This window comes from Erinaceus europaeus, chromosome 21 (assembly GCF_950295315.1).
Source record: "Erinaceus europaeus chromosome 21, mEriEur2.1, whole genome shotgun sequence".
Lineage (NCBI taxonomy): Eukaryota > Metazoa > Chordata > Mammalia > Eulipotyphla > Erinaceidae > Erinaceus > Erinaceus europaeus.
The window spans coordinates 19139194-19153011 of NC_080182.1; the positions used below are offsets into that span (position 1 = coordinate 19139194).

Consider the following 13818-nt stretch of genomic DNA (forward strand, 5'->3'; position numbering starts at 1 on the left):
ATCACTCATAATGACCCCTATAAATATTTAGGCAAAATATTCCAATTTCAGGTAACATCAGACTGTTTGTAGTTGGGACCTGGAAGAATATAAATCAATTAATCACATACCTACAACTCTTAGCCATCTAGCAACATAGTTTTTCCTTGGTAGGAAAAGCTCAGAATTTTGCAGTTTTTACCCAACTGATTATGTTGTGGTGAGATTTAGTAATATATGTGTAAGTCCACAAGTTTGTCTTCTAGGACTGGCTTCTTTCTTGATTCATAGTGCTTGGAATATGAAGCTAAAAACTGTATCTAAGGAATTAATCTTGAAGGACTTTGTTAATCCTATTTTGTCTTAGAAGGGTCACAATATGGTCAGATTTACCTCTGAAATGGTTAATGGATGCAAGCAGACAGAAGAGGGCATTATTGTCAAAAGGTATTAGTAAACACCCAAGCATGAAATGATGACCTGAAAAATGACAAAAAATCTATTGAGCTTGCTAATTCAACTTGGCAATATGTGTTTGGAATTCAGGATAAAATTCAAGTTTACTGACAAGTTTAGGAACTAATGAATATTGGCAAGACTTGGGATCAGAAAGAGAATTTCACCATTGTACAGGTGAGAAGAGCAAACACTGTCCCTGAGTGCTAGCATCTCAAAAGGATGACATTGCTTTCTGAAAGATTAAACGAAAACCAGGAGAGAGGGTCACAGAAGGAAATAGGAAGAATTTTTGAAGGAAGAAGACAAAATAGCACTGATCAGTTGAAGCAAACTAGTCAAATGTGATTTGGATCTAGAAATCTGGAAGCTAAGGATTACAGTGTGAGATATTTTGTAAGTTGGTTAACACTGTTATAAGACTACGATGTTATGTCTTCTTTCAGGATCAGGCAACATAACCTCCATTGTGCAGTTTGGTGCTTCCTTAGTCTACAGTCTCATTTACTTCTCCCTCATCTTCTCCTCGGGAAAGGGACTTGCACAAAGTCCAAGGAGCAACCTTTCCTCATGTGAAAGAACACACCTGCTTTGTACAGTTGTTTCTTTTGCTGGGAGAAATAGATCATGGAATAGTGCCATGGTAATAGACGTATGGCCTATTTTTCACTATCAACCCCACTCCTTGCTTGTGTTAGAAGGAGGAGGAGGTGGTGGGGGTTAGGGGCAGGAAGAGAAAGAAGAGAGGAGGAGGAGAGGAGAAGGGGAGGAGGATGGGTAGGGGGAAAGGAGATAATAAGGAGTAGGAGACATCTAGGTATCTAGTCAGTTTATGATTATGCCAGTTTCCAAAACAAAGATGTGCAGGGTCTGTTCAAAGTGAAGGGGTGTTTTTGTAGGCAGAAAGAAAGTAGAATGAGTTTATTAGTAAAAAAAAAAAAACTATATTACTTTTGGTAAATCTGCTTTCCCTCATAGGTAAGCAGGATGTCTTATGCAGATTATTTCAGTGGTGCTGATCAAGAAAATCCAGATTAATTGGTTTAAGATGATACCCCTGGGGGGGCTGAGTGGTGGTACACCTTGTTAAGCACGTGTGCACAAGGACCCTGGTTCAGGTTCAAGCCCCTGGTCCACACCTGCAGGAGGGAAACTTCATGAGTGGTGAAACAGGGTTGCAGGTCTCTCTCTCTCTCTCTCTCTCTCAGGTCTCTCTCTCTCTCTCTCTCCCTTCCTCCCTCCCTCTTAAGCTCCCCCTCCCCTCTCAATTTCTAGCTATCTCTATCCAATAAATAAAAATAATTAAAAAGTTAAAATAAAAGATTATACCCCTGGGAGAAGCTGAACATATCACTTGTTTGGTTTTACTCTCTCTCTCTCTCTCTCTCTCTCTCTCTCTCTCTCTCTCTCTCCCTCCCTCCCTCCCTCCCTCCCTCCCTCTTAAGCTACCCTTCCCCTCTCAATTTCTAGCTATCTCTATCCAATAAATAAAAATAATTAAAAAGTTAAAATAAAAGATTATACCCCTGGGAGAAGCTGAACATATCACTTGTTTGGGTTTAAGTCTGGGTTAGAACCTAGTATGAATGGTTTCTTTATTGTTACAGTTTGTTTTTTAAATTTTTGTATCTCTTTATTGGGGAATTGATAGTTTGCAGTTGACATTAAAATACAGTAGTTTGTATATTTGACTCCTTGCCCATATTCATCTTCATCCTTCTGATTATAGCAATCCGTATTTCATCTTTGTTCATATGTATTCTTCTGACACAGCAAAACTAAGTGACTTTAAACATTTTCAGACTTACTTCTGGATAAGACCTCTGATCTATAGTACTTTTATAAACCATATTCCTTTTCCCTTCTGAAATTAAACATTTAAAATATAACATGTATACTTTGGTTTATCTTCAGATCGTAAAATATAACATGTAGGTTATGTTTTTAATATGTTTCCCCTCAATACAAACAAAACTGCTATTAAATACAACTTCAAAAGTCTGAAAAAAAAAAGATTACAAGGATGAAGTCATTGTTATTACTACCAACTTTTGACAATTAGCATTATTGATTTTTTTGTCTTTTTTTTTTTTTTTTTTGGCCTCCAGGGTTATTGCTGGGGCTTGGTGCCTGCACTACAAATCCACTGCTCCTGGAGGCCATTTTTTTTTTCCATTTTTGTTGCCTTGTTGTTTTATTATTGATGTTATTGCTGTTGTTGTTGTTGTTGAATAGGACTGAGAGAAATGGAGAGAGGAGAGGAAGACAGAGAAGGGAAGAGAAAGGCAAACACCTACAGACCTACTTCATGGCTTGTGTAGCAACCCCCTGCAGGTGGGGAGCCAGGGCTCCAACCGGGGGGATCCTTATACCCTTCTTTTGCTTAGCATCATGTGTGCTGAACCCGCTGTGCCACCGCCTAGCCCCTGATTTTTTTTTTGGTCTTTTTTATAGTCAGGGATTTTTTTTTTTAAGTATTAATTGTTGACTTAGATTTTATGCCTAATTTTATATTATGATTTCTTATTTTAAAAAGGGAATGTACTCTAGAGGGAAATACTGGTAAGTAAAAATATAATATGTAGAAGTGAGCTTTCCAAGTTGTACTGCGGAAATCTAGTTGAGCACACATATCACCGTGAGCAAGGATCTGGGTTTAAGCACCCGATCCCATTTACAAGGAGATATTTCAGGAGTATTTAAACAGTGCTTCAGCAACTTCTCTTTTCCCTTCCCTCTCTTCTTAATTTCTCTGTTCTATTAGATAAATAAATGAATCTTTAAAAAAGATGAAATTTTATATTCAGGCTTTTTTGTACATATCATCTTTTATGTCATTTTATTTTACATGTTAAGCTTCCAACCATAATGGGTTAACAGTTGTGATTGTTATCTCAGTTGATTTAAAGAAACAAAAATCAAACTTGGCATGCAGAGAACTATAGTTCTTGTCATCTTAGCCTTCTAAACTCATCTGTGCTAAATCAGTACACAATATTTATGAAAACTCTCAATATTTACTACTTATTTAGCTGTGCTGCTTTCAATCTATTTGTAGAAGATTAAAATTCTATGTGATTATTTGCTTGTAACTAATTCAGTTTTGATACGGCAGGTTCAAGGCAAAGTTTAGAGAAAGGAGAAAAGGGGCTAGCAGGGTAGCTAACTGGGGGCGCTCCTGCTTTGCTTTGTGTGAAACAAGCTTCAGCTCTCCCCCCAACCCTTGAACAAATGGAAGGACTTTGGTACTGGGGGATGCATTAGTGTCATCTCTCTCTCTCTCTCTCTTTCTCTCTCCTCCTCTCCCTCTCCCTCTCCCTCTCCCTCTCCCTCTCCCTCTCCCTCTCCCTCTCCCTCTCCCCCAGAGTCTTATAAAGTATACTACCTCAGCCTTTTTAGTTTTCATTCACTCGTAGCATAAAATTAACCTGAAGGGGCAGATGGTAGAGTGCAAATGTTACCATGTCATCATCTGCTAGGACCTGCTTTCAAATCCTGATCCCCACGTGTAGTGGGGAAAGCCTCATGAGTAGCTTAACAGAGGTAGCTTTCTTTATATCTGTCTTCCCTCTCTCCCTCTGTATCTCTTTCTGTTTCTCGTCTACTATAAAGAGAGAAAGAGAAAGGGGAAAAGAGAGAATGGAAGGAAGAAAGAAAGGGGAAGGGAAGAAAAGGAAAGGGGGGAGAAAAGGAAAGGAAAGGAAAGGAAAGGAAAGGAAAGGAAAGGAAAGGAAAGGAAAGGAAAGGAAAGGAAAGGAAAGGAAAGGAAAGGGAAAAAGAAAGGAAGAAGTAAAGAAATATAGTAAGGGGGAAGAACAGGGATGAAGAGAGAAAAAATGGCTGCCAAGAACACTAGAGATGTGTAGGCATGATCCTACACAAACAAAAAAGCAAAGCAAAACACCACAAATAGTTATGATTCAAAAGTAATTTTAAAAACAATTCCATTGGGTTATCTTTTCATTGTCTTTGTTTTATTTAATCACCCTCTGCTTGTCAAGTACTGCAAATTATTAAAGTCTAGATGATCTTTCTGAAGTGCAATGTCTACTTCTTAGTATATACAGTTTAGCAGTTTTCTCACAATTATTTTTTCTTCATATAACTTTTTTAATTTTTTAATTTTATCCCCCCTTTAGTTGTCCTTGTTTTATTGTTGTTGTAGTTATTATTGTTATTGATGTCGTCATTGTTTGATAGGACAGAAAAAAACTGAGATAGGAGAGGAAGATAGAGAAGGGGAGAGAAAGATAGGCACCTGCAGTCTTGCATCACCTACTGTGAAGTGACTCTCCTGCAGGTGGGGAGCTGGGAGCTTTATCTGGGATCCTTACACCAGTCCTTGCACTTCTCGCCATGAGCACTTAACCCACTGCGCTACCTGCCACCTTCCTTCATATAACTTTTTAGTTACCAGAATTTGTGAATATCAGGTATCCAGCTCCAGAGCTAAACTAATGTGTCTCAGTAAGACCCTACAATATTACAACTATGACAATCTAATCATCACAATAAACTATATTTTAAATTTTCTTCTAAAATAGTTATTTTATTATGGTCTTTTCTGGAAGGATTAAAAATAACTTATTACTGCTGGGAAATGACAAAGTGACTCTTTTTTTTTTTGCTTTAAATAAATTATAAAATTCTCCCAATGTACAAACAATATGAACTTGAACAAATGAAAAACAATATTTGTGAATCTAGTAAACAGAAATAGAGTGACAGGATTAAATATCACTTCTCTACATATGCAGTGTGACATTTTCCTTTTCTTCCAAGTTATTTTCCTTTTTCTGTGACTCTGCAGTTTGTAAATATGCCATAAAATTCCGTAATTACATAATGATGATTTCATGGTTCTCGCTTCGTATAAATGTGGCTAGACAGAGCAGTAAAATCAATGTTCCTTTTTACCTTTTTGGAAAGAAACAAAAGGAAATTGAATGCAAAATCTGCATTAAGACCATATTAGAATAATAACTGAACAATCAGCTACACACCAAATGAAAACCAGGTGCAGGCAAGTGTTAGCTGTTTTGCTTTGATATTCAGCCAATGGGTTCCATTCAAAGAGCCATTTGTTTAACCCATACCTTGAGTTCCCACTGAGTTCCAAATGCATGTGACCTGACAGGATCTCTTGTCTCCTTTTGCCAAAGGTACTCAGAAGCAGGACTGTCCCTAGGCAAATTGTTCAAGTAGGTGAAATTCGTGTTTATTCTAGACCTTTTTGATACCTTACTATTTTTATTTTTTAACCAGAGCCCTGCTCAGCTCTGGCTTATGGTGGTGCCGGGGATTGAACCTGGGACTTCGGAGCCTCAGGCATGAGAGTCTCTTTGCACATCCATTATACTATCTATCCCCATCCCATTCCTGACCTTTTTGCAGTGACAAGCTCACCTTACATTGCTCTACTTCCCTATCTTTAAGTATATACTCCAGTTGCTTATTGCTCTAGGTGTACCCTCTCTTTTCCAGGGAGGGCTCCTACTGTTTTTTTTGTGGCCTAAAACCACTGTTATTTTATATGTTCTCTTTTTAAAAATTGTTCAGTAACTCCCAACATGAGCAGTTAATCAAGACTCCCCCTCCTTTCTTTTCAAGTGTTATTTCTGATGCTCTTCAGTGCTCTACTGTAGTGGATCAGCCATCTTGCCCTTTATACTTAGACACCATTCTCCATGCCTCCTCCTCTTCTCCTTCTCCTCCTCCTCCTCCTTCTTTCCCTTCTCTTTCTTCTTTCCCTTCTTCTCCTTCTTCTTCCTCTTCTGTTTTCCTAAACTGGTCTTTATCTTATATCTCCTCCACCTATGGAAATTCTAATAGTCTCTGAAGGCCTTACTCATCTGAGCCTCCTTCACATACCTTTTGATCAGCTCCAGCCTCTCTCACCTACATATCATTCATAACATTCTTATACCACTTTACACATATCGTTTTGCTTTATTGTATTTATGTATGTGTCTTCAGGTACTGTGATGGTCACTATACTAATGTAACTTCATTTAAAATTCCCAAAAACCTTTGAGGTAAGTATTCTATTTTGAGGATACTGAAGTTCAATTAGGTTAAATAAATTGTCCAGGGTCACAGTACAAGAAAGTAGCAGAATTGAAACTTGAACCCAAGTCAAACCATATGTTATTTATACAAAAGAATATTTCCATCTATTCAGTTATTTTACATCTTCTAGAATATTAATAGATATTTTTTAAATTTACATTTATTTTTCCCTTTTGTTGCCATTGTTGTTTATTGTTGTTGTTGTTGTTTTCACTGTCGTTATTATTGGATAGGACAGAGAGAAACCAAGAGAGGAGGGGAAGACAGAGAGAGGGAGTTACCACCTGTGGAGCGACCCCTCTGCAGGTGGGGAGCCAGGGGTTCAAATCGGGATCCTTATATTGGTCCTTGTGCTTCGTGCCATGTGTGCTTAACCTGCTGCGCCGCTGCCCGGATCCCCCCCCCTTGAATAGATATTTTTAATGAAGGACGAGGTCACTTTAGACTTTCTGATTATCAAACCCTCATTCAACAAAGAAATAATCACTATATTCTAACTATTGGGTGACTGGTAATCTACAAAGAAGTTTAAGAGAAAATGCAAGAGAAAAATAAATTGTAATTACATTTGCCCAGACAAATAGACATGGAATAAGAAAAGAATATTTACAGTAACATAACAATGAAAGAAGAGCATTGGTTTTTGAGTATAAAAAGAAAATATATGCAAAAAATGGAATAAATGTTAGGTTGACTTTGAAAGACTTCCCGTTACATCTCTGAGAATATTAATGATTTGAGGTGGTTCAGAAGTTGAAGGTATGATTATTACTCTTTTTTTCTTTTTAATTCTGCCTTTGGTGTGGGGTATGGGTTAAGTTAAGACAGAAATGTACTGTTTCTACCAGGGCAATCTCAGCCTCAATGAAAAATTTTATAACTGTCCTCTCCAGTACTTAGGACCATGGAGTTTCAGCTTCACATTAGATAATAGTTTCCCAAGAAGATTCCAGCTTAAGGGATACTGGAATTTGGTAGAGAACTCACTCTTGAAAAATTTACTGTTGTCTCTCACAAAATCAAAATCAAAACCAAAGCTAAAAGCCAGTCTTTTTTTTTTTCCCTGCTATGCTATTTTCTTCTCATTTTCTAATCCTCTATCTTGTCATATTATCATTTGAATGTTTCTTTTACATGAATGAGATGCATTAAACACACATTCTCCATGTCCGTTTATTAACATCTGATGGTCACTTGATTTATAAACTCCTTTCTACTTAGATATGTACCCTGCCTGCCAATCTCATTCATCTATGACTTTATACTTTTTTCCCACATATTAATAATTTTTTAAACTATGATTTAAGGAAAATAATATATATGTAATCTGCACTTGCATATAAAAGGCAATTCTGAACCTCAGGTCTTAACTCAGGAAGCTGAAAAATCTTTGTTTCAGTTAAGCAATAAATCTGAAGAATTTCTCATGATTAACAGGAAAGCAACTATCAGCCACAATGGGCAAGGCACATACAAACCCTCCCTCTTTCTTGTGTCTGTTTTTCTCTCTTCATTTCTTTCTTCTGTTCCTTCATTTCTACCTTCCTTCCTTTCTTCCTTCTCTCCTCTTCCTCCCTTTCTACATTCTTTCTTTCCTTCCTTCCTTCATTTCTTCTCTGTCTCTTTCTCTATTTTTCTCTCCCTTTGAAAAAGTACTGAAGGTTTTTTTCCTGCTTATAAATTTGAAGTAATTATGAATTAACAGAGAACTACCAAAGAAATATGTTTGAAGAATTTGTAAACCCTTTGCATGATTTCTCCCAACTGTTACATCGTACATCATTACCATGCTCAAAAATAGGAAATTGAAATTGACTTAATTTATTTTTGAATTAAAGAACTACTGTAACCTAAAGATACCCCTACCAGTTTTAAATTTCATTCCATATTCTATCTCTGGTCACAAACAATAGCCAATAAAATTTTGGTAACAAAGTGTGGTCTGTCCATACAACTATAGAGAACATTCTCTCATATTCTTGTGGACTATGTTCATAGCTCACTCACATTTTAGCTCATATCAGCAGAACTGTGCAAGGGAACCCACATCAGCTGACTCTGGTTGTAATCTAGTTTTATCTCCAAACATTTAACCTTGAACAAGTTACCTGACCTCTCTAAGCTTCACTATCTTGTCTGTAAAAGGGAACAAATATTACTTCTACTTACTTTCAGAGATAGTTTTGAGGATCAATTGTAATTATGTGCTTCAAAAGAGATGAACTGTCAATCAGCAATCAATTGATAGTCCTTTCTGAAACTCTTCCCAGTTAGAGAGTAGAGGTAGTTTTTCAGAGGTAGTGTTATTCTTAGTAACAGAACACTCTTTATTTACTCCACAAGGTCTAGAGATTCTGTAATGTATAAGTGATTGTCCGTCTCTATTGCTCTTAATTGGCAGGAGAGCTGCAAGCAATATACTGGGTGCATCCTCCGTGATTCATAACCCCCTTGCTCCTCAGCATACCATCTATTTGTAAATGAATATTTAATATATTTTATTTTATAAATTCAAATTCATTTAAGATAGCTTTTAAAATCCAGATTACAGGACTCAGTGTTGGCTTGCTTCCTCTGTGTGTGTGTGTGTGTGATTTTTTTTTTTTTCATGCCGTGAGATGTACAATTTGTTCTCTTGGTAATAGCGAGGAACTATAAGGATACGAGATTCGACAACAGATGGTTTATCAAGTAGAAATAAATGGAAATCATACAAGCTGAGTTGTTCCTTGGCTTGTCTTGATATATAATATAAACACTCCTACTCTTGATATATAATATAAACACTCCTACTCATTGTGTGTGTGTGTGTGTGTGTGTGTGTGTGTGTGTGTGTTATGAAATATCTTGTAAGCAAGGGTAGAGAAATGCATAGGAAAAACTACACTTAAACCACGAAAGTAAAGATCAAGTCTTTGTACTAAATGCCTTGAGTTTCATAATAAAAATGGTAAGATCTATTTTCTCCCCTTCTCTCCAATGTACACAGACTGGCATGGCACTGACCTATGACCCCACAGCCGCCATACAGAATGGGTAAGTAGACTATGTTTTCTTTTTTTTAACTGTGGTTTTTTTGAATTCTGAAATTACTACTGATGTAAAAGTCTAAGTCTATCTTTGTGTTAAGTAGGCAAACAAAACATTTAAATCAAGTTTCTCACCGCTGTACTTTTTTTCTAATTTATTTATTTTTAATTAATGAATTAATAATGATCAACAAGATTGTGGGATAAGAGGGGTACAATTCCCACCACCAGAGTTCCTTATTCCATTTCCTCCATTGGAAGCTTCCCTAGTCTTCATCCTTCTGGGAGTATGGACCAAAGATCTTTATGGGATGCAGAAGGTGGGAGGATCTGGCTTCTATAATTGCTTCTCTGCTATACATGGGTGTTGACAGGTTGATCCATACCCCCAGCCTGTTTCTACCTTTCCCTTGTTGGGCAGGGGTCTGGGGAGGTGAGGCTGCAGGACACACTAGCGAGGTCGTCTGCCCAGGGAAGTCATGTTGATGTCATGGTAGCACCTGCAACTTGGTGGCTGAAAAGCAGTAAGATATAAAGAAGAACAATCTGTTTAATAATCAGAAACCTAAAGGTTTTTCTAGGAGTGCCTCTGACTTTGTAATATCATTTCCATGTCACCCATTGTCACAATTCTTGTGTGCACATTAATTATTCTTTTTTCTCAGAGTTCATCTGAGAAGAACTAAGACACAGGATGTGAAGAGGGACTATAGATAAAAGATTGACTGAAAAGTATTTGTGTTCCATAGAGTTTGCTTTTCAATAATTTTAGTAATATCTCAGGTTCTGCATAATAATGCTTTTACTTTTTCCTTCTGGCTAGTAGGAAAACAAAAATTGGCAGAAAACACATTAGTAACTTGATGATCATATCTGTGATAATCTTTGGGAATTTATAGTCTCTTATTTAAAGCATGTCACATAGTCTAAAGTTCTTTCTGAAAAATAAGACTTATATTACATAACTTAGCTTCTATATTGTACTGAATATATTTAGTTGAGTCTTCTCATAAGGCAGTATCTTTACTTTGACTCTCCAGCAATTGACAATGATTGTTTTCTGGTTGATTGATTACTTTTATTTTCACAGATCTCTGTCTTGCATTTTCTCAGGCCTTCCAGTTATCTTTTAAACTCTGTAAAGAATCAGTCGGGGGCCCAAAAGATAGTTCAGTTGGTTAAGTGTTGGATTCTCATTCATGAGGTCCCAAGTTCAATCCCCAACATTGCATATCTAAAATAGTGATAGACTGGTTCTCTATATGCCTTCTCTCTACTCTCTCACTAATAATACATAAGTTTAATAAAACACAAAATAAATTAAAATATGGAATCAATATGAGGACTTCCTTTAAGATCAACATAGAAGACAAAATGAATTAAATTGCTTTTCTGTTTGGCCAGCTGCCTCTACTGAAAATCTACATTATGCTAAAAATGTTAAAGTTATCTCTTATTTTATAGCTATTCATTCAGGCAGTCACTTATTCCATCATTCATTAAACTTCCAATGAGTATGGTAAGCCACTGCTATGCTCTACACTTTTTAAAAATAATATATGAGGCCAGGTTTTTGTAATACAGAACTCATTGTATACTCCTCCATGAAATAATACATGTAACTTGTGAGGTGGCTCACCTGACAGGGTACCAACTTTACCATGAGTGTCATACAGGTTTAAGCTACTGATATATCGCATGAGAGTATTACAACCCTGGGGAAGACTTCAATGCTGTGATGTCTCTGCCTCTCTTTGTTTATGTATTTGAAAAAGTTGACCTAAAGCAGTGAAAGCCCAGAAGTTTATAAAACAAAGTGTGGTGGAGGGAGGGGTGTAATATATATGGATGGCATACCCTCGGACAGAAACCCCGTGCTTTGTACATGTGTTGACTGAAAGCTCCTTCTATGAGTATCTTTTCATTTATATATTAAATAATCATTTTATTTTTCTAGTAGACAACTGTAAACCTGACTTGGTAACAAACAACTATAAACAAACAACTATAAACTGTAAAATTGGTAGGGAATAAATCAGTGGTGATAGAAAACAAAAATCCTATTATAAGGCTGAGGAGATAGAATAATGTTTATGCAAGTTTCCTAAGGTTCTTAGATACCAGATTCAATCCCCAACACTAACATACACCAGAGCTGAGCAGTACTCTGGTTTCTTTCTTTGTATCCTACTCTCTGTGTCCCTCTCATAAAAATGAATAAATAAAATATTTAAAAACCTCTTGTGTTATTGAGGGAGGTTAAACAGCTTACTCAGAGGGACCAAGTAAGGCATTCTATTCCTTTTTTTGTATTAAATTCTTTTTATTTTTTATTGATTTAATAATGATCAACAAAACTGTAAATAAGAGGGGTACAGTTCCACACAGTTCCCATCACCAAAGTTTCGTATTCCATCCCCTCCATTGGAAGCTTTCCTGCTCTTTATCTCTGGGAGCATGGAACCAGGATCATTATGAGGTGCAGATGGTGAAAGGCCTGGCTTCTGTAATTGCTTCTCCACTGGACATGGGTGTTCACAGGTTGATCCATAGTCCCAGCCTGTCTCTTTCTTTCCCTAGTGGGCAGAAGTCTGGGGAGGTGGGCCTCCAGGGCACCATCATGAGGTCATCCATCGAGTGAAGCCAGGATAGCCTCATGGTAGCATCTGCAACTTGGTGACTGAAAAAGCATTTAGATATTAAGCAGAAAAAGTCATTTAATAATCAGGAATCTAAAGGTAAGACTGCAGCCAGTAAGATTTGGCATCTCCATTTTGGAAAAAGCTAGTAGGTCTATTTTAGGTATATCCCAAGGGGCCCATGACTTTACTAATTTTTACCTGAGCCTGACAGCTAATATACAGGTGGGCCAAAGGCGCAGTCTGGGGAGATGGTGTCAGAGTTGAAAATAGGACTAGAAAGCTGTTATCAGGAAAGAGAGTAGCTCCCAATTATGGGGAATGTATACAAATATTGTTTACTGTAAACCCCGTTGATTTGATCTGGGGCCCATATTCAGCACAGGAGCCTGTGCAACCTCGGCATCACTGCAGTTCTGAGCTCGCATTCCTTGGTCATAGCTAGGAGCATTCCAGGCTGCACTCATTGCAGGACTCATCTTCCTCCAGTGGCAGTCCAGCCTCTCTTCGGTAAATGGGGCAGTCCCCACCAATGCTGACATACGTTGAAGGCAAGGTCCTGTAGAGGCCCACAAGAGGGCCCACTATACTGTTCCTGATGGAGATGACCAGTGACAGTGGGGAGAGGGATCTGCTAGAGGTCTAGGCCCATCATGTCTACATGACAGTGACATCTATTCTTATATGACAGAAGGAAATATTCTTATATTTCCTAAACACATTTTATATCAAGTACTTTTTCTTTTTCTATTTTTAAAAATATTCTGTTTATTTATTTATTAATGAGAGAGAGAGGAAGAAAGAGAAAGAACCAGATATCACTCTAGTAGATGTGCTGCTGGAGATTGAACTCAGGACCTCAGGCTTGAGAGTCCAGCGCCTTATCCACTGTGCCACCTCCTGGACCACCAAATACTTTTTCTTTAAACCAGCTGTAGTCAGATACCTAGTTGTAGTCAGATACATGTAAGAGTGCCTTTAAAACAGTTACAAGTTTATAGACATGTAGGAAAATAGAAAGAAATAATTGCCTATTTATACATTAACTAGATCTCAACATTGTTAAGACTTTTCCTAGGTATTTATGTATGCATCTGTGCTTGCACCTGTCTACTTATTTTCTATTTACTACCAGGATTATCACTGGGGGCCAGTGCCTGCATGAACATTCCACACCTCCTAGCAATTTTTTTTTTTACTTTTATTTGATAGTGACAGAAAAGGAAAGAAAGGGAGAGAATCAGAGAGGAGAGACACCTGCAGTACTAATTCCACTCATGAAGCTTTCTCACTTCCAGAGACGTCCAAAGGCTTAAAATCAGGGCCTTTGGCATAAAAATATGGGTGTTCTACCTGGCGTGCCACCACCCAGCCCCTATATCTCTACTTTTATAAATGCTTTTATTGGTAAAAGTTATGTGCCACAAATTGAAGATGAACACGAGTGACCTAACCTCGACCTGGAGTGAAAGAATGAGGTCTTCTAAATATTGCTATAGTAAGGCGTTTCTAATGCAGAAGCTAAAATCTGAGTCTCTTTTCTAAAGACATCTTTGCCCAAGCTTTTATTCTGATGAATTTTAAAACTAATGGGCCAAAGTTTCTTCCACTTATAAAGAGGGTGGAAGTAAAACAAGTTATTTCCA

At 37.4% G+C, this 13818-nt stretch overlaps 1 protein-coding gene across 19 annotated transcripts in view; it reads left to right on the top strand.

The window, feature by feature from the left end:
- Positions 1–13818, top strand: part of RBMS3 (RNA binding motif single stranded interacting protein 3) — a 1638617-nt gene that overhangs the window by 1467953 nt on the left and 156846 nt on the right. For 12 of the 19 annotated variants that reach the window (XM_060180470.1, XM_060180475.1, XM_060180471.1 and 9 more), the window contains one exon: positions 9494–9540. In XM_060180470.1, coding sequence (XP_060036453.1) covers positions 9494–9540 — 47 coding nt within the window. Of the gene's footprint in view, positions 1–5597; positions 5637–9493; positions 9541–13818 lie in introns of all 19 variants that reach the window. The other 7 variants (XM_060180467.1, XM_060180472.1, XM_060180474.1 and 4 more) reach the window with 1 other exon arrangement.